This window comes from Cygnus olor, chromosome 1 (genome assembly GCF_009769625.2).
Source record: "Cygnus olor isolate bCygOlo1 chromosome 1, bCygOlo1.pri.v2, whole genome shotgun sequence".
In the NCBI taxonomy this organism is placed as follows: domain Eukaryota; kingdom Metazoa; phylum Chordata; class Aves; order Anseriformes; family Anatidae; genus Cygnus; species Cygnus olor.
In genome coordinates this window covers 197,499,778-197,520,174 of record NC_049169.1, presented here as the reverse complement: position 1 = coordinate 197,520,174, position 20,397 = coordinate 197,499,778, and the positions used below count along the sequence as shown (strand labels likewise).

Genomic DNA, 20,397 nt, shown 5'->3' with positions numbered 1-20,397 from the left:
CCGGTTGGGCCGTCAGTCAAGCCGCGGCCGGCTCATGGCCGCCGCATGGCCGCGGCGCCCTTAAAGGGACAGGCCCCGGGGGGAGGGGGGCCGCCCGCGCACAAAATGGCGGCGGCGACGGCGAACGGGCGGCGGCAGCAGCAGCGCGCGGTGAGGGCCGGGGCCGGGGGCGGGGGGGGCCCTCTGGGGGGGGGAGGCCCGGGAGCCTCATGGAGCCGCAGGGCTGCCCAAAAAGAGGGGTGGGGAGGCGGCTGGGGGCTGGAACGAATTATAACTTCTCTCATCTTCACCCGTTTGGGGCTTTTTTTCCTTAATTTTCAGCGTTTTCCTGAGGTAAGCGCCCCGCGGTGCTCCCCGCGGGGACGTCCAGCAGCAGAAGGGGGCTTAAATGGATCTTAACCTTGGCGCTGTTTCCTAAATTCTGTCACTTTTTTCAGTCAGGCGCGTTTAGCAGTCATTATTCGTGAAACAGAACGCAAAGCTGGCTTGCTGAAAGGTGTAACAGGAATATATTTGGTAGCAACTCCGACCGATACGGCGGTACCTCAGCACAGATGTTGTGGCATTTATTTCAAGCCAGGGGCTGCACTGACTGGATGCCATCGAAATTCGTGCCCGTAGCCCGCATCCAGGTGACAGGAGAAATACAACTAGTCAAAAAGCCTATGTTTGCTTAGCTCTGTGTAATTTTTGCTTAAGTATATGATTTTTTTCCAGGGGTCAGTCTGTTGTGGGCTAGGTAAGCGTCGCTTTTGCCAGTTTAAAAAGAAAAAAAGGCAAAAAAAAAAAAAAAAGAAGGCAGCAGGTTGGGTTTTTTGTTTGCTTTTTGTTTGCTTGTTTTACCTAGTTATTCTTAATTCTGCATAGAAAACGTTTTCCAGGTGAAAAATAGAGACCTAGGAAAATTTTGATGTCTGGCAGCCCTACTTTGATTTCAAACTGATCCCCGTCTTTTAGCCTGGAGGATCATCAGATACTTTTGTTTTGCACCCGTAGCAGATAAAAATAGCAGACTGGTGTTTGAATCGATAGCTTTTGCCATTTGGGCTTACATTGCTGCTGCTGGTGCTCTGTTGCCTGTTGCATGCAGTGCTGTGCTTTGCTTCATTCACTTTTACTTTCCTACTTGATCTTATTCGTTATTCTGCTTGCAGCAATCCAACACCTTGTAATGCTGGTGTTTCTGCAGGACTGAGGTCTCTGCTAACAGGCTTTCTTTCTGTTTTAACATTACTCATTCTGCAAAGTTTGCTCTGTGTGGCTACTGAGCATAAAAGAGTGCCCATATGCACAAGAGTCTGCTCAAAATATGTTTGTTAATATGTTCTTAATTAGGCATTTGTGTTTTAATCAGCTTTCCGTGGTGGCCAAAGTTCTTGTGCAAATGCAGTTATTCTAAGAAAAGTGCTTATGTTGTGCAGGAGATAACAAACACAAAGTATTGCTTTGCAGATAAAACCGAAACGCCGCCTGAAACGTTCGGGGTGCTTAGGGTCTTCAATTTTTTGTCTTTGTAATAGGAAATTAAGGTGTGTGTAGGCTTCAAATAACTTACGACTTTTCGTAATTTTTTCCTTTGTATTAATTTTCTTACGCTGTGTTTTGGGTGTGTTGTCTAACTTGCTACGAGGTATTTGCACAAATACGTTCTGTATTTTAATTTAGGTCACAATATGCTCGCAATAACTGGTATTTGCAAAAGCTTAGAAAAGCCCTGCCAAGGTGAGTGACTGCTCGATTGCCTTATTAGTGAAGTAAATATTCTGTGAGGAGCTGTAAGAGCATCACATCTTCTGGCAGCCCACTTCTGCCTCAGGCTGCAGGAAGGCACCTTCAACTTGTATCAGGGCAGCGTTTAGTGGTGGGCATGGTTGAAAGGAATTTCTCTAGCACATTCAAACTAGGCAGCCGTGTTTTTATTTCACTCTTTTCCACCAAGCTTGTACACAAAGCTGAGGCCAGGTAGGTTTGAGTGAAAGTCACAGACACGGCTTGCAGGGTGCTGTGGCCCTTTGGCTTGGGAGAGCCTTGCTGGAAAGCCTGCGAGTTACTGGTGTCCTGACTGTGTAGCATTTTCACAACAAGGTGATCCCTTCTGGTCGTTGCAGTCTCTAAAATGTAGCAAACGCTTGGAAAGCAGATGTAGAGTGCTGGAAAATATCTGGCTTTCATGGACACTTGTTTTGAGACCAGTGTTAAACTGCTCTAGCAGCCCGTTGGCACTGAGAGGCAGAGGTACCTCCTTTCTTGGCTTTGATTTTTCTGCTGGTTTTCTTGTGTCGATGCCACTAGTTGGGTGTGGGGTGAAGTCATCTTGATGTCTCTGCTGGGGAGGTTCAGTGTGTTCATGGAAGGATGTGAAATAAAGGTGGAAGAGAGGGGCTGGGGCTGCAGTGGAGCGAGCCCTGTCCACCCTATCTGGTGTAGTGCCTTCTCACAGTAAGCAAGCGTATAAATAAGTAGCAAACAAAAGCAGAAATTGGAAACTAGCTTGAAAAACTTGTTCTGGTACTGTTTTTAGCAGAGGGGACTTCGACGTACATATTCGAGACTCCAAGGAAGGAAATACAGCGTTTGAGCTACAGGTCTCCTGCGGCAGTATTTCTCCACGTCTTATAAACTGATTCTGCTTTTGTTGTGACAGAGAAACAAACGTGCTGAATACGAGCTTTGTTTTATTTTCAGGGTGATCTACACAAAGCTCATAGGTCTGCGTCAGCCACAGATGGACTCTCTGCAACTTCGTATATGGATTACCCAACGTACAAGCCGTTCATCAATTCAGACTTGCTGCGCTCCCCACGGAAACCAGTAATTCCATATCCTGAGAGTAACAGCAGAGGTAATACTTCAGCTAAGCTGTTCCCTTACCCGTTTCCAAGTCACCTGTGCAGTGCGTGAAGACATCACGTATGAAATCCTGTGTCCACAGAGAATGCGGTCTCTTCAGCCTTTTATCCCTTCCCAGTGATGTGCAGGTCACCTGTGTTGTAGATCTTCTTTGCTTCTCTGTCTGAAGCATGCCTAATGAAAAAGGCTGTCTTACAGCTGGAGAAGGATGCTCCCTGTCAGTAGTGGAGAGCTGTAAAATTGGCTCAGTGAAAGGGGTTTGAAATGTTTTTTTTGTCCCTCCTTTGCTCCTCCTGTCCCTCAGTCATTCCACTCCCCAGCTCACGGCTGAGTTTGAAATGAGACTCGAGTTCCCCGAATGGTTTGAAGCAAAGGAAGAGGTTTGGTGTTGCTGAACTGAGAAGGTTTGTCATGTACAAAGGGGGTGGTGGGAGTCAGGGAAGTATTTACAACATACAGAAGAAAAGAGGTGTTTTGTGGCGAAGTGCTGAACTGAGAGCTCACCATTACCCCAGGGAGAAGAAAGTTGTACTCCCATTCTTTTTTTTATTTTCTGGTTTATTCCTTCTCCTTTCTTTCCCGCTTTATCTGGAAGTGAACGCCAGAACCAAAAGATTGATTTTTGCCTGACCGGAGATGAACAAAAACATTCTTTGCTAGTTTTCTGTTGTTTAGTGAATTGGCTTCTCATACAAGGAGAGGTACCCCAGGGCTGCCTCCGGGTAGGTACAGGAGGGAGCTGAGGGAATTGGAGGCTAGGGCAGGGTGGATCCTTTGTGAGCTGCTTGGCTCAGGGTCCTTGAGAAAATAATCCCTGAAGACTGGTGTTGCCTAAGGCTATGAAAAACCTGGTATTTTTTTTTTCCTTATGGAGAGAAAAATGAGAGATTCAGGACGAACTCTTAAATTATTCTAAATATAAAACGGGGGGAAAAACACAGCACAGTAGGCTCCAGTACCAGTACAAAACCAGAAGTTTTGACTTCTAAATTTTCACCTGGCAACTCTTTTAGAGCAGGTCGTCTGTTAACTCCAAAATAAATACAGCTAGAGGGATGGAATCTGAAAGCCATATCCCTTTTTAGGAGTCATAAAGTCATAAAATGCCTTTATTTTCCTAAAATGTTTATGTAAATATCAATGCATATGGGAAATAAAATCCAGCAGGCAGTTTATCCAATGCCTTTTTGTTTTTTTTTGCAGAGGCTTTCCAAGTATGAAGTAAGTTTACAAGTTCAGGAGTGTATAGTTTAGTAAGATTAAGGATTTGGGAGTTCTCTTCAGATGGGAAAATAGATTTGGTTGTGCCTGGGGGCTCTTACTGCTCCTGCCTCACACTTAAAAACAAAAAAATCCGGAAATTAAGTAAATTCTGCTTATTTGGGGTTTAATTTCTTTATGTTGCGTATCTGTGTCTCAGCATACGTGGCTGGCTTTAATACTCTAATAAGGATGGCTGCTACAACGTATCTGTTACTTTGACATTTATTTCCTGTCCTGCATGCTACCTGGCACCCTGTTGGGTTTCACCTTTATCTACCCGCTGCTCAGATTGCTTCATTGATGTGTTTTGCCTGTTGTTACAGTAAATAGACAGAGCTTTTAATTGAGCTGTAAGTATTCTGTAGCAAAGCTGTTTACGGTTCCAGCTGTGCCCATTTCAACTGAATCCTGATAACAGTGCCATAAACACAGGGAAGAGGGTGACCCTGCCCATAGGATCAGGCTATTGACAACTTTTCCCTTAACTGTGGCTGCTGTCACCCACTTCCTAATTAGTGAAGTTACCTCTGAGTAGGTAATTCTGATACTCGGTTCTGTTCAGCGTTTCAGGATTTGATGCGTTTTCACTCTGGAAAACTCATTCTGATAACTATTTTTCCTTTTCTGTAACGTGATGTTCAACCAGATTTGCAGCCTCAACTTTTCCTGTGTTTTTCCTGTGTTTCCATTCTTTCTCTAGAGTGTGTTTGAGCCCAAAGGAGTAGGCTAACGTGACCTCGCAGATAAATCTGCTCCATGAGCTGCCTATAGGGTAGTTCTCACGTTTTCCTTTAATAGGACTGTAGGGGAAGGGGCTGATGGTTCTGGTTCCCTTTGCAGGTTTAAACGATACAGCCAGCAGATGCAGTACATCAGGTTACCAGCAGATGGTCTAATCGCAAGATGACGCGAGTTGTATTACAGCTGCTTTCTTTTTTTGTGTGACGAATATGTAAAGGCTTTGAGGAATTGTTAGAGCAGGGAAGTGGAGGGAAAGTGGGAAAGCTGTTTGGCACAAAGGAGGCGCGTGTCTTGTGGGCATGAGGCCATCACAAATGCAAAACCAAAAGAGCTGATGCTTGGAGAAATAAACATCTTTTATGGTTCTTCTGATATCTAACACTTATTCTGTTCAGTGATCATTAACGTGAATGCTGTTTTATATTTGTCCCACCAGTGTGCACTTGTAGGGGAATTGTTACAAGCATACAAAGAACTTCCACTGCTTCAGCTATTCAGTTGTCACCTTTAATTTCCTTTTGATAAAAAATCAGAGGAGTCACTGTTTGTGCTTAATGTGCAGAATATTTATTTGACCTGTCCTGGGCAATGGATGCCTCTTCTCCCAAACGTTTCAGACGAAGACACCAAAGGCATCTATCTATTCATTTAAGACTTGGTTTAGGATTGGTTGCAGTTTAGGGGAATAATTCATGGAAGGGGTCCTGGCTGGTGGTGAGGAACACGCTGGCTTTCTCACGTAACGCGCTTCAAATTCAGTGCTGTCTTGAAGAGTAACTAACAAAAGGTACTTGCTCAATTACAGCAATATTTTCTGCTCTGAAGAATCTCCAGGAAAAAATTCGTCGGCTGGAGTTGGAGCGGCTGCAGGCAGAAGAGAACGTCAAACACCTCAGCAGAGAAACAGCAGACTACAAGAAAGTACTGAGCGAGCAAATGCAACACAGGGAGCAGGACAGAACTGAGGTGTCAAAGAAAAATCAAGGTGGCTTGCAATGTTTGTGAACATACTGCTGAGCACTGATGTGGATAAAATTTGAGTTTTACCAATGCACAAAACTATTTCAATTATCTTTGGTCAGTACATTTTACAGTGGAATTTTGAAGAAATAATTTTAAAAGCATACTTAACTTTAGGAATTTGCATACATGAATGGTTGATTCATCTTAATCCGAGTTTTAGATGGTCCTTCTCTTGCTTGTTTTTGAACTGTCATGAAAACATCAGAAAATAACCAGCACGAGCAGTGCATGATTTCGTTTGTCTGCCTTGTTACCTACAGAGCTGGCTTCTCAGCTGGCAGCTGCTGAGTCTCGGTGCAGCCTCTTAGAGAAACAGCTGGACTACATGAGAAAAATGATCCAGCACGCAGAAAATGAGAAGACACATCTCTTGGAGAAACAGGTGTGTTCCCAAGATTATCTCGGGATTAAGTAAAAAAAAAAAATAAAGCGACTCCATCACAACTTCTCATATTTACTATGATTTTGATACCTTCAGCTGTAGATGTCATTGAGCTGGCCTCTATATACTTAGGTATGAGTAATTGCCCTACTTAATTTTCAGTCTTATGAGGACCTTGGTATTTTCTGCCTTTGTGCATCTGTCTCTAAGACAATTCTGTAGGTTCTGATGTTAATTAGAATTAATTGCTTCTGTGTGACTGGCTTGCCTCAGCTCATCTGTATCCCTCAGAGGATAATACCTGTGTGCCGGTGGAAAAACCTTGCATTTTATGTTTACAGTCTTTAACTCTTTGGAGACTTTTTTTTTTACTGGTACTTTTCTGGATAAACTGGGTCTGACATACTATTATTTCTAGAGAATCAGTAAAATTTGTTTCCTGCCATCAGCGATTGTGAGATTTGACCTTTATCTAAAATGAGCTTGAATTTGGTTTTATAGGAGTAGGGATTACCTAGAGCTCTCTGTTCCACAGTCTCTGTGTGCCTATTTCAGTCTGTTAAATATTTACTGAAGAAATAAAATTAATAAAATTATCTGATAGCTGAGTAATAAAGGGTTTTTATTATTTTGGCTTGAGCGGGAGGGGAGACTGCAGAACTCCTATCTGATTCTGGCTGGGTGTGAGACTCCCAGCATTGGCACAGAGTTCCCAAGAGTTCCCAATGCCCAGTTGCTCCTTAATTGTAGCAGCACTTAAAATCGTGCAGAGAAAGTAGTTCCTTTGGTCTGTTTGTGCTCCTTCTTTATCTTGCAGATGTAAGGCTTGCTATAGAGATGTTTTATTGTGCTTATAATAGTTTTGCTTTTTATTTCTCCCTTCAAGGGCTCATTGGAGAGAGACCGGCTCGATCAGTCCCAAGTCCAGTCTAAATTGGAAAAGCTGGATATGCTGGAAAAAGAGTACGCCAGGCTTACTACCATGCAGTCCATAGCAGAGGTCTGTCACTTGTACTTGCGTCAGACTTATCTTGTTTGTTGTAATCAACACTTCGTAGCTATAGGTCAATAACAGAGCTGAAAGAGGAGAAATAGGGAGAGAGCAGCTAAAATGTCTTTTTAAAGCTGAAGTGGTGTAAAAACTTCCAGTTACTGCTGCGAGTCACTATGCACTACAAGAACTGCAGTTTAGCTGAGACTTAACAGATCTGTTGGTGTTCATCTTTTGTTTGAGCAGCACCCAGGCACAGAAGATTGTGAGTTTCTGAACGCTTCGGAGTTACTTTGCACTCTGCTGAATGCTAGCAGTTAGTCAGTTATGGCCCAGATTTGACTTGAGGGTGTGGTGTTTTTTGTTTTGCTGGTGTTTTTCTTTGCCACTTGCCCTCTTTCTTAAGAAACACAATTATTGCTAGTTACTTTGCTGGCAGAATTTCAGAGCATGGTGTTGCTGAGCCTCCAGCACTGCTGCCGTCAGTCTGTCAGTGCATTTCAACCCATCTCCTTTTTCAGGGTTCATTTTGCATCTTTAAAAGTTCAGCGTGGCCATGTTTGCTCATATTCTTTCTGTGTACTGTCTGTGCTGTTGGCCTCTGAAATCCATTCCACATCCTACCTGTTCCTGCTGTTTTAGAGACACCCCAAGACTCCCAAGAATGGGAACTGCAGTAGGCTTAAGGCGGGGGAGGCTCCCACCCGCATATTTTTCTCCCCCCTTTCAGCAGTGGTTAGTGTGTTGTTACCCTGTGGTATTAGGGGTAGCTCTGGACTCTTATCGAAACTTTACACTTGCCACCTGCTTACCAGCCCTTCCCATGTGCTTTTCCAGGAGTATTTAAGATGTTTGATAGTAAATCTTCATCAGGCTGGTCTGCTACAGCACCTTTTAGACACTACAGCTCTTCTTGGGAGTCTGACCCAAGGCAACTTTGACAAGCTGTTGATCTTGACACCCCATTGTGGTGGGCTGCCTTTGTGGAGTAAAAAAGGCTGTTCTTTATTTGGGCAGAACTATCAAAGAGATGAGCGTCTCCCATGTCTCGTTCCCTGAAAGTAGCAGTAGGTTCTTCCAGGGTCAGGTTTGAAATTACTGGTTCAGCAACAGGAATTGCTTTTTCACAAGCTTTTACCAAGTTCCTGTCTGGTAGAAGCTGAGGTTTGATGGGGCTGAGTTATTTGTCTTTTTGTGCCTGGCTAGTGAACATAATTTCAGCATAAAAATCATTTTTTTTTCTCCTGGATCAAACTGAGCCTTTGATATCTTTAGAAATCAATGGTGGTTGTAACTAGATCAGTTTTAGTGGACTTAGGCATTAAATTTACAGTTTTTAATCAGCTCTCAGAACCAAGAGAAATCCAGACTGAGCTCTGTCCAAAGGTGGTTCTTCCTTACGATCATTTTCCTGCCACGAGTCGCCCTCTGGTCAGCAGGTCCGGCTGCCTCTGTGCCTGTTGGCCGCGTTCCTCTGCAAGCCTCTGTGTGCTCAGGACCTTACAGTCCTGAAGGGGTGGCTGCACTCTACTTAAAACAGTCGCAGCTGTTGCTTCTGGCGATCTCTGCTTTAGTTGTGGCAAGACCACAGGAACATCTGCAAGTTTAATTTGAAGCTAGAAGTAAATAAGGAGGACTATTTCCATTCGCCGTGTACTGAAACAGACAAACTGGTGAGATGACCGCTCATGAGTGAGCAAGGATTTAAGACTGATTTCAGACTGTCAGAGTGAAAGCTGTGGGTGTCTTACTGAGAGCATTTAATCACCAAAACTTGCAGAGCTGCTACCTTACCTAGCCATATAAGCTTATAAAAAGGAAATGCGGAGGTTCTCATTCATGTGATGGTCTCCTAATCAGAGTGCTGACCTCAAAAACAATTTCTAGTGTACGTTCATTGCAACTGCAGCCCTGCAGTGCAGTGTCTGGACAGCTCGCTGAGAGGCTCTGAGCGTGTCAGTGGATGGAGGTAGGGGACGGCTGTGCCTTAAAGGAGCAGTTAGGGCTCTGGTCTTGGGTGTCAGATGGCCAGAATCTGAATGCATGTGTTTTGAAGAGCTGTAGTTGGTAGTAATCAATCTTTTCTTAACACTGAGACTTTAAAAAAAAAAAAAGAGAACAGAACCCCACCATTCTGTGAACAGAAGTAACTATAGGTATGCCACCCACCCCTCTTATTTTTCTTGTCTCCCCTATTTGCCAGGTGGTGAGGAGCAACACCTGCACCAGGTGCAACACTTGACTGCTCAGCTGTCAAGCAGGTGCTGATTTGCAAGGTAGTGAAGCACAGATGCGAGCTGTCCTCACACCAGAGGCACTTCCTCTTGATGGACCTAACTGGGTGTTTGTCCCAGCAGCCCTGTTTGCAGAAGTAAAGGCGCTCTGTGTCTTTGAGGTCATACCTTTTTGCCTCTGATTGAAGTTGTTTGAAACTTATTTCAGTGACAGCCCAAAGGATGTATGTGGTGGTTCCATGAAATTCCATTTGTTCTAGAAAATGGGCAAAAGTGTATGTTGAAATATTTATTTATTGGCCTTTCTATATGATTTTTTTTTACAGTGGTTAGTGGGGACTAGGGAAAGTGTTTTAGTCAGCTTGGTGCTGACCTGCCGTTCCCTTTTGTGCTGTGCTACCCTGTGTTATGGGAAGTGTGCTCAGGGAATGTGTGTGCTTTCCTGAACAGCCAGGCCTCTGGCTTGCTTCCCTCTTCATGATGTGACCAGTAATCTGCATTTGCCTGGGGGATGTGGCCATTCTGAGAGCTGAGTTTGGAAGAGGGGTTTCATATTCTTTTTCCATAAGAAAGATAAAAAATATTTTGGGAATATCACACAGAGAATTTCCAACGTGGTCTGTCACTGAAGGTTTAGTACGATGCAATCTTGCTGCGCAATTTGAGCTACACATTGCAGCTAGGACAACCGAGTGAGTGAACACTTGGTTCATTTCAGCACAAAAGCAGTGGCTTGGGTTCATGTCAGTCTTCAGTTCAAAGAGAAGGTTTGCTTCAGCATTTGTGTGCTAAACATTATGTGTAACAGGCTAAAGAAGGATTTTCATAAAAGTGTCTGTGTGGAAATCAAAAACTGACATGTAAAGGGTGGAAGATGATTTTAAGTTACTTGAAATATTTCTGATTTGTATGGAAAGGGGGGGGAAAAAGATTCAACAGGAAAAGCTGGTTCCTTTATACAGTGCCTTTGTCCTTGATGTGTATCCAGGATTTGCATTTTAACACCTTCGTATAACAGTTGGTTATATTAATCTTACAGCTAATGCTTAAGTAAAGGTGAATTGAAATACTTAACACCTCTTCAAGTTTTCAGGGTACTGGGTTTATAAATAACGCAAATTAAAGTGTCCAAAATTAGCTGCTGCTTTGAATTGCGTGCTTTTCTGGCTTAGGTTTGGTTAGTGGCTCTGTGAATAATACTCAGTCTTTGGGGGAAGAGAAGGGAAGGTTGTATTTTTTTTGTCTCCTGGAACTCTGGATCACTTTCACTCTTCTGTATAAAATTAGAAGGTTGTTTAAAAACTTTCATATTGGGAGTTTAAGCGTATCCTGCTTAAACAGGTTTTTCATCTTGTTGAAAGGTCTACAAAGAAATGTTTCTCTCCTGTTAACCCTTTTCTTTGAAAAAGGGCTTTAAAAAATTCTTACAATATTTTTACCATAAAAAGATGAAATGTTTGCTTAAGGGTATCTCAGAGGCATCAGACAAACTTTCCTCTCTGTCCTTTATTAAGGAGGTGGCTAGATGTTCAAAGATTCCTCACCTAAGAGTTCAACCTTGTGTATTACTCTCCCTGTAGGCTCTCACTTAAATTCACATACCAGTTGTGGAAATAAAAATAGGAAACTCAAGGCATAAGAACTTGACTTCTGTATTTATGCCTGTATAGGCAGAACTTCAGCAGTGATTTTAATTCTGAAGTCTTTGCCTAGTTTGAAATTGCAAGTTGAACTGATACAATTTTGCTCTATTTCTTGGTATTTTACACTTCGGGGGGGGGGGAAAAAGTTTGTTTCAGTAGTAACACTGTTTTCTTTCACATTTGACTAGAAAAAAATGAAAGAGCTGGAACAGAAGCTTCAGGAGGAAGAACACGCAAGGAAGCTTGTTCAGGAAAAAGCAGCTGAGGTAACAACAGGAAATTTCTCTTGTACTAGTACGCATTGTAATTAGCTCTTCCTTTTCATCAACTTTCTCAACTAAACTTGCTGATAATGTCTCCTATAGAGAGAATAATGAAAACCTTGTAGTCTTCCCTCCACCCCGCGTCTGAAGTTCTCAGAGTGCTTCAGAAATCTATTCCTAACGGCATCTGCGCTGGAGCTTCATTTCTTCCAATGAAAGAAACTAGTGGGAAAAGAAAATTAATTCAGGCTGATTTGTAGTTGAGGATGTATAAGGACCTCCGCTTTAAATAGATCAAGGTCAAAAAGCATACTCCTTCCTTCGTAATTGCAACTAGATACATTGCAGAAGGAGGCAAAAAAGGGCCCTGTACTGTTGGGTATGGGCCTGGAAGGACAGCGGCCTTCTAACCCTGAAGTGTTGTGGTCTTTATGTACTCATCAGCTGTATGCTAAGAAGTATGTAAGTAACGTGGCAGGCATTAACCTTTCTAATGAGTGCTAAGCTCAAATTAATCATGCATAACTGTTTTGTGAATGCTTCTCGATGAGGTTGGTTAGGAGATGAGTTCTAAAGCCACGTTTTAGCTTTATGTTGATAGAAACAAAGTGTATAGAGGTCTTTGACAGTGACAATTCTAATCTTTGCTCTTTCAAGAGATTTTCTCTTTCCTGTCAAATTTAATAGATCAGAAGGAATAGTGGTCTGCTAACTATGCCACAGAATCAACTGAGCAGTCAGAGTTGGTTACTTGACTTCCTTAATATTTTGTCAAGTGTAAAACACAGCTCATGTTTTGACACTTGCCTACATGGGAGTAATTTGGTACGACTGATTCTTTAACTTACTAGGATTAGTGATGAGACGTGTTATCTGAGGAAAAATTCTTGTCTAATGTTTAAATTAGACTGCAGAGGCATCCTACACACTTGCAGCCCTTACTTTCGGAGAGCTGGTATTTTAAAAACTTGCTGTGTTGCAAATCTTAGCACATTCTCTCTGATAATCTATTAATACAATTTCAATAACTTCCATTGTTCCTTCAATTACAGCTTCAGACAGGCCTGGAAACCAACAGACTGTTGATTCAAGCAGCATCACCACTGCTTTCTCCAAAAGCAAGAAAACCCAGGAAGAAAACTAAGCAGCCAGAGAAGGTAACAAGGGGGGGGAGAGAAGGGCAGTTACTGAGGGGTAAAATAAGGATCTGTGCATGCAATGAGAAAGTAAGCTTCCATCTCCTATTGCAAAGCAAAAAATGGGTTTGCTGTAGTGTCATCTTTGATAAACGTTTCTCTCTTCTTTCCTTGCAGAAATGCTCTCTCACAAGCCATCTCACTACGCAGCCCCATTACAGACTGTGTCTGGGCGATGTACCCTTTGTAGCTGGGAAGGTGAGCTGCCGAATTGCAAAGCTTCACGCTCGGTAGCTGCTGCGCCTTCAGTGGCTTTGGCTTGGTGCACTCCTGACACCCAGCGGTCAGATCATCTTGTTTTCTTTGACGAGCTTCTTTCAGTTTATCTTCAAAAGGCCTGTTGCATATCAGTGACTTGCTGAGCTGGTATTTCCTAAAATGAGCTCCCTCCATGCTGCTAGTCAGGCTGCTCTTGTTATGCGCATTTAAACAAAAATAAATATTGTTCTGGTGTTCTCCATTATAATCAAGTAGGCTGTTGATGATGTCATTTAAAGAAGTGTCTTTTTCCTTCCAGTCTACTAGTCCCAGCCATTCAGTTGGCGCCAACGTGCAACACGTCCTGCACCTGATGAAGCAGCACACCAAAGCTTTGTGTAACAACCGTGTGGTAAACGACACCCCGCTAGCAAAATCCATCAGTACTGGTCATCCTGCCAGCAAGAGCAGAAAGTCATCGCTGCCAAAGGACTCTTCCTCATCCCACGAAGAACTCTCAGAGGTTCTGCTGACTTTACAGGATGAATTCGGGCAGATGAGTTTGTAAGTTTGGTATATTTGATGTTGCAGATTATGAATGTGGATGCTTTATATTTTTATCTTTGCTTTAAAGTTGCAAAGGTTTTGCTGTTTTGTTTTCTTGTTTTTATTTTTTGGTATAAAATCTCTGGCATGTAATTGATCTGTTCTGTTGGCTGCATAGGCTTTCATTTCTCCTTGCAGTTAAAGGTAGGTTCTGATAAAACAGTGTGGGCTCCATGCCCGCGCTTATGTGTCACTATCAAATTCCTGAGGAGCAGGGGAAAAGGGTGGTAACAGCCCCGATGCAGTGGACAAATATTCCATACTCCAAAGCCCATTTTGTTCATCCTGGCCAACAGGACGTGAATTGTTACCCAACTGCACAACTGTAGGAGATACAAATGTACAAAATAGTAACAGGAAAAGTGTTGAGATGCCTTCCTCTGGGGGTCATCTGGTAATTTTAAATGTGTGTGCTGAAGTTTGAAGCTGCTTGTCATTGACACTTTAATGTTGCAGCAGCCTGCTGCCAAGACGTGATGCTGCTCACCAGAAAGACTGTTCAGGCTGGTTCGTTATGACACCTTGAATGTGTTGGGCTGCTGATGCTGTGGATTCCTGGAGGTGTTGTTTCTGAACTATGTGCACAGGCACTAGAAACTGAGGGAGCCTAATGCAAGCTTTGTTCTGTCTAAATCCCGTGCTAGTGACCACCAGCAGCTGTCAAAGCTGGTCCAGGAAGCTCCAACCGTTGCAGTGAGGGAAGATCTGGAGAGGGAACTTGAGACACTGGTGGGGAAGATGGAGGCAAAGGCAGACCAGATCAGCAAGGTCCGGAGGCATCGGCTGCAGGTGAGTTATGTGCCTACGTCCATGCTTCTGTAAAATTCCTGGCATAAGATGTTTTTTAGCCTTACATCCTAACGTAGCAGCAAGAGAGTAAAGTAGAAATAACTACCGTAGAGCATCGTGCCTACCTTTATTTAGCTTGCTGTCCCAAAGTTAGTCTGCGTGCCTCCGTCTTTCCATTTCTTGCCATGTTACCTTGTGCCCGCTCTTCATCCCATCCCAGGCAGAATTTTGCATCTGTTCCTACACTGCGTTCCCAAAACAGGAAGAAGGTAGTGTACAGTACGATAGCAAACTCAACAGCTGTTGGAAGTCTGTAAACACAGCACGAGCTGGCTGAGCAGCACGCAAGCTGACAAACAGCTTACAGGGCAAGAGGGTGTGAATCTACTTCCTGGGCACCCAGCAGTCAGTCTGGAAGTATTTTTGGTCATGTCTCCAAACACATCAGGTACCTGGGTGTTCAGATCAGTCCCACTCTTGCTTCCAGCGTATGTAAAACAGCTGTGGGGGACTAACTAAAGCATCTGCTTTGCAGGAAGATCCTAGTAACAGCCAGCTGCATATCGCGTGCAGAGGAAAGGCCTCATGAAATGCTGTTCTTTACATTGAAGGAAACTCTGAGCTTCTAGTAACCTAAACTCTACTTAAAGAGAGGTAGATTCCCAGGGGCTTTCACTGAGCTAACCCTTAATGGTTCTCCTTTGGTTGGTGCTAACAGCCTATTTGTATTTTAACTTGCACTTTATAAAAACTGAAGTATCTGTTCACTTCAAACCCCTTTCAGAATTTTGTGAGTAACATAACCTGTTCATTCAAAGCTATAAAAGCCTTTTGATTGCTTTCTCCAATCTTCATTCTGGTGGAAATTTTTCCGAAGGGCTTAACCTGATGTATTTAATCCAGCTCAGTTCATGTGAACCAAGAAGACTCACCCTCATCTGATGTAGCTTATACATCAAATATGTACTGAGCGCACTGACGACATCCAAAATGGATGCATGTGAAATTATGTTTTCAAGCAGTTAAAAGTATTTTACCTTTGATCTCTCTTGCGATCTGCAAGGGAACTGCTGCAGAGGAACAGATGTGCAGTAGTCCCCAGTAGTAAAGATTCTCCACATACTCTAGCCTTCTGACTAGCTCCTGACAGAAGTTCTCGGAGTCAGCGTTTAAGAGAAGTGCTGCCTGCTATAAACTGGGAGGGGAGCCCAGCACTACGTAAAACGAGGGGCGCTGTGGAAGCTACCTGTGCTGCAGCTTGGTAGTCACGTCTCTACAGATGTGACTACAGCAATGCTGTGTAAGGAAAATAAAATACTACTTACTCAGGGAGACGTGGAAGCATCTGTTTGCTTAGCTGAGTGAGATGAGTGGTGGGATGTTCCAGCTGTCTGGAAGAATTGCAGAGCTTTAAGCAATGACCTTGTTTCAGTTTGTTCTCCTTTGGGCTTCTCTTTCAGCTAGAGAGACTGAAGAGAGAATGCAAGTCCAAAAAGACTCCTGCTAAACAAATAAAAGAGAGCAGGCGCCCCGTCAGTGAGGTTAAAGTAACAACTACAGTAACCACAAAAGGGAAGGGTGCTGGTCCCATCAAAGTGAAACCTGGAGAGAAGAGTCGGAAAAATCTTCAGTTGCTGAGAGACATGCAGAGCATACAAACCTCGCTACAGAAAGACGATATCAGCTGGGACTACTGACTGGTCTACAGGAGATGTTCCTGAAACCATCCCAGTCAAGCTCGCTCACATTCTGGATATAAAGCAGCTGCCTTTCCCGCTGCGTGGAAGAGACTGCTGTATGCCAAGTGCACTTTGGAAATATGGGTCCTTAATTCCTCCACCTGTGGGTTTGGTTGGATATACTGTGGCCTAGTTCAAAGTGTATTCCATTTTTAAGGTATCCAAGCACAGGTCTCCCCCCACCAGTCCCTCTCGTGTTAGGATTCCAGCAGTCCCTCCCTTTTTTCTTTCAGCACACCAAACAACGCGGTGTTTATTGTGGGCTGGCTCGTGTGAAATGCCAGTGTGATTTCACACTGCTGTTGTTGAACTCCTGTGCGTTGGGAGGCTTCTTGAGACGCGTCTGTTTGAAAAGTGCCATGTCCCGAAGTCCTGAGGGCTTCTGTCAGTTCTGAGCTGTGTGCAGCTGCAGTTACTCAGACTGAGTGTAAAAGGGAGAACAGGTAAACTCCTTTTTTTAAGTGTTCTTAGTTCTCAAAAAGCTTTCCAAGTTCTGCACATTCCATTAGTCAGCATTAATGGCAATGGATGTTTGTGTACTCAAGAGGAGCAAAGTGACTTTTCCAAATTATTTTGCTTAATGATTGTGTTTAAGTCTGAAGAGTGAATTTTCTTCAGAAACTGTGTTTTATGAAAAGGCTATAGGAAATGTGGATAACATCCCTTCTTCTAGTCCATGGCCTTGGGCGGTAAAGGAGTGAGATAAACCACAAGTGTTTTAAATTGCAAGTGCCTCAATTATGCCATTCAGTCCTGGCATCTTGCTTTTAACTTGCAATATGGGCTTTAATGAGCTATCGATTTTTGGTAGTGGTGCAACTCGTTTTGCACTGACTTGCACAGCTGAGTGAATGTTATTTATTATGTTAATAATGTAAAGAATTTCCTATTAATGGAATGTACAGAAGACCCAGATTATCTGTTTATACAGTTGAAAAACAATAAAGCCAGCTTGCCTGTTGAATCAAGTGTGGGGAAGCTGCAGTTCCTCTAAACTCGCTGAGTGCTGCAGCGCTGTGCCCCTCCCCGTATGTTTTCCGTGGTGGTGTGAGCAAGCAAGCTGCAGGTAAGGTGAGGTCAGTTGTCCATCCTTGTGTAGCTGATCGAGCAGAGAGGGCTGTAGGGTCAATGCAAGTCAGACTGAGCCTGCTGAAAGGGATTTGAGTTTTAATTTGACTTGAATTATCTCTAGGTGATGTACCCAGGTCATCTCCTTGCATCGAAGGCACAGGAGGTTTTAGCTACGAGGAGAGAAGTCAGAAGCTGTCTACCACATCTGATGCCAGCTTCCTTAACTTCATGGACGTGGGCTCTGGGTAGCTGGGGCAACCCCTGGGACAGCAGCTCTTCCTGGAGGGACCTGGAATCAGTAGCTGAAGTTACACTCACTGATTTTGCTTGGAAAGGATGGCTGGAGGAGGGCTAATGTCAGTATTACCTCAGGCTGTCTTAAATGAGCTGGGGCTCAGGAGTATTTTAGGCTCCATAGGTATCTCAGTCACATATGCACTGCATCACATGCCTACTAGGAGTGTCAGGGAGTAAGCACTGAGTTGTTGATCCCAAATTATCCCACTGATGTTGGACTTAACGTGAGTTACATGGAAAAATGTGAACATTCCTTTTTCACAGAAGTTACTGTGCTATTGCACTATAAGTTGCAGAAATGGGTTATTTTTCATTCCAGAAATGTTTTTGTACTACTATGCAGCCATGTACTGTATCTGTGCTACCAGTGGTCTGTACAGGGTAAGAGAAACTTGTCCAAAAAGCAGTTGTTTCCCTGCGATTCTGAATTTCAGAGTTGGAACAAGAGCATTTTACAAACCCAACTGTGTGAGTAAGAATGAATAAGATTTGGATTTGACATGCTAAGGTCAGTGCTATTTTCATTTATGTGCCTACACATCCCTTGGTTTTGCTAACCACGTAGCTGAAAATGAGCCCAAGAAGAACTTAATCCATTTAGCTATTTTTATTAGTGTTAAGGAAACCAAACAGCCTTCATTTAAAAAAAGCAACATATACACACAGCCAATTAGCTAATAGACAATAATGCTATGAGCCATCTTAGAGTGATTGTACATGAGAGCAGATCCGCCCCTCAACCATAACGCAAATTCAAGTCCTTCAGAAGCTATTTTGTGGGGGTTCTTTGCACTATTAAGCCATGAACTCTCAGCCCACCCTGCACAAATGCAGTAATGCTACACCAGCTGTTAATTGTTCTGTCAGAAGGTGGCAGTGGATTTCCCTCTAACTACTGAGCCACGGATTGCAGCAGAGCAGGTAGAAATAGACTGCAGCTGGAACTCATTCCTTCCTTAGGTGGAATGTGGCTTTTGAAAGGCAATTCCTTATGTGTAAGAATTCCTTATGTGTATGTTGTCCACTCTTCTACCCTCTCAAAAAATACCAATCTTGGGAGAAAGGCTAAGAGTAAAAGCATGCTGATGAGCAGATTAAGCAGGAGACCACAGTGTGGGGCCCTATTGTATGAGAGCAGCACAAGGACCCAGCCCAAGCCATGCATGACTTTCTTCCTTACAGAGGTGAGAAGCAGCCTGCAGTAAATGAAGATCCTTGTGCATATACCACGGCAGTGTAAGCCCTACCACCTCCAACCCCTTATTTCTGTGTTTGAAAAGCAACGCAGCAGTTGTGGTTTCACCAAATGTTTTTCATTGCTACTCCTACAATAAAAGTTCCTATTAAAACTGAATTTGTATTTAGGTTTAGTCAGGTGACACTAATTCTTGAAGTGTGCTATGAGGAAATAGACTTCAAAGCTAGGGCTCAGAAACCAGCTAAGCTGTTTAGTCTACCAGAATAGTGTTAAGTACCAGTTGCAATGTAGGCAAAAAGGCTTCTTTGGTTGATAACGGTCGCTTCCATTAGTTAAATAGTTCAGTTTCCTGTTACGTATGCCACTATGAGCCTGCACAGAAGCACGAACGCCACTAATTATGCTTACCCAAGCAAAATGAAATCACTGATCCCAGCAGTTTGTGTGCCCCAGGGTATCCTACTGCCTCCCTCCTGCTGTGGATGAGGCACGGGAGAACAAAGAGCTGCAGGAAGCACCGAGGGATCCAGGCTCTGCTCCATCCCTCAGAAACAAAGGTGCTTTAATTTACATCCTGGCACGATCCATGTAAACCATAAGCAAAAATCTAAAGTTGCAGAGGTGGAAGTAAACATAGTCCTATAAAGTTATGGAGGTTGCTCCTCTACCACTGTGTTTCCTGGGTAGAAGATGCCCTTTCTTAAATAAGGCATCGGTTACATGGCTTCCTAGATCTAGGTCAAAGGAAAAATAACTGCGATATGTTCTGGATTCTAGCACGACTTCTCTTTTAGTATGTTGGCAAACAGCCGCACGCTGCTATGCATGTGTTAATACCTCACTTTCGTGACTTAACACAGGTGTATTTGAGGCTCCCATACAAAGTCAGATTCCATACCTAGCAAAAGGGAGCTTTTTCAAACGCCTGAGTAGACTTTTTTTCCTACATAGTACTTCATTCTAGCACACAGTCCTCTTTTTGAAAGTAAAGTGATTTCCAACACAAGTGAGCAAAAAAAAAAAAGAGTTCTAGGTTTCTTTTAAGTGGCAAGTGCAAGTAGCTTGTATCATCATCTAGCCACTGAGAAGGCTAATTGCACAGGGGGCCTTGGTTGTTCTTCTGGTTTTGCTTAAGCTTCCTCTAGTGCTACAGTACTAATAAATTACCCTGGAGAGAAATAAATAAATAGGTCGGTTTCTCCCAGATACCATCGTGGAAATCCAGAGGGTTTCGGAAAAGCTGTCCTGGTGGTCCTGGGAAGGTAGTTGGAAAAAAAAAAAACAGTCTGTATTATACAACAGTCTGTACAGGGGTGACGCACTGTGCGGGAGAGCCAGCTCTCTCCGAGGACGAGGTGGAACGGTTGGTGATTTCTCGCTGCAGTTCCTCCACTTTCTTCTGCAGCTCAGCCCGCTTGGCAAGAAGCTCCTTGTAGCGATTGTGGACAGGCTCCTGCAAGGAAACACCTGGCTGAGTGCTGGAAGGGAAGCGTGGAAGTGGGAATCTGAACCACACAGCGGTACCTTTGGGACACTCTTACTTTGCCCAACACATGTAGCTACTATAACAGTGGCGAAACAAAACTTAGTGTGTATTTTTGAAAGATGGCAGTTACAGAGCTCTGATCTCTGACACTTCTGGGGGACGCTGGCCTTGGCATCTCAGCCAGGCCATAACTTCAGAGCTCTGGGGAAAAGAGCAATATAAATTTTTCTGAGTATTCTCCCATAGTCCTGGCTGTTAAACAGTTAGTACCGAAAAGCGGTCGTTGGACTCCAGATTTGCAAAACTTTGCTAACTTCAGTTAGATATTGAGGCAGAATTTGTATCCCTTCTATCTAAAAGCGACCTAAGCATTTAGGGCCATCTTCAGACTGCTCGTCTCAGGTGCCTGCCTTGGGGAAGCCAGTTC

The 20,397-nt window shown here is 43.6% G+C and overlaps 2 protein-coding genes across 8 annotated transcripts in view; one reads left to right on the top strand and one right to left on the bottom strand.

Moving 5' to 3' along the window:
• Window positions 1-11: 11 nt before the first annotated feature.
• Window positions 12-19,494, top strand: CEP57 (centrosomal protein 57). Of its 3 annotated transcripts, none has more exons than XM_040544198.1 (11): window positions 12-150; window positions 2,686-2,842; window positions 5,660-5,839; window positions 6,138-6,259; window positions 7,146-7,259; window positions 11,316-11,393; window positions 12,443-12,547; window positions 12,704-12,784; window positions 13,104-13,348; window positions 14,035-14,179; window positions 15,242-15,674. In XM_040544198.1, the coding sequence occupies exons 1-11, from the start codon at window positions 46-48 to the stop codon at window positions 15,272-15,274; spliced, it is 1,365 nt and encodes a 454-aa protein (XP_040400132.1). In that variant the 5' UTR covers window positions 12-45; the 3' UTR covers window positions 15,275-15,674. The 3 variants fall into 3 exon arrangements, with proteins under 3 accessions (XP_040400132.1, XP_040400130.1, XP_040400131.1); XM_040544196.1 differs by having other exon boundaries at window positions 13-150; window positions 15,640-19,494; XM_040544197.1 differs by lacking the exon at window positions 12-150 and adding an exon at window positions 2,580-2,598 and having other exon boundaries at window positions 15,640-19,494.
• Window positions 17,879-20,397, bottom strand: part of MTMR2 (myotubularin related protein 2) — a 61,456-nt gene continuing 58,937 nt past the window's right edge. For all 5 annotated transcript variants that reach the window (XM_040544190.1, XM_040544195.1, XM_040544193.1 and 2 more), the window contains one exon: window positions 17,879-19,937. In XM_040544190.1, coding sequence (XP_040400124.1) covers window positions 19,776-19,937 — 162 coding nt within the window. In that variant the 3' untranslated portion in view covers window positions 17,879-19,775. The remainder of the gene's footprint in view (window positions 19,938-20,397) is intronic.

Coding starts and splice junctions, on each gene's coding strand:
- CEP57 (XM_040544196.1), top strand. CDS start 46: ATGGCCGCGGCGCCCTTAAAGGGACAGGCCCCGGGGGGAGGGGGGCCG. Junction 12,548..12,703: donor AAACTAAGCAGCCAGAGAAG/GTAACAAGGGGG, acceptor CTTTCCTTGCAG/AAATGCTCTCTCACAAGCCA. Junction 14,180..15,639: donor TCCGGAGGCATCGGCTGCAG/GTGAGTTATGTG, acceptor CTTCTCTTTCAG/CTAGAGAGACTGAAGAGAGA.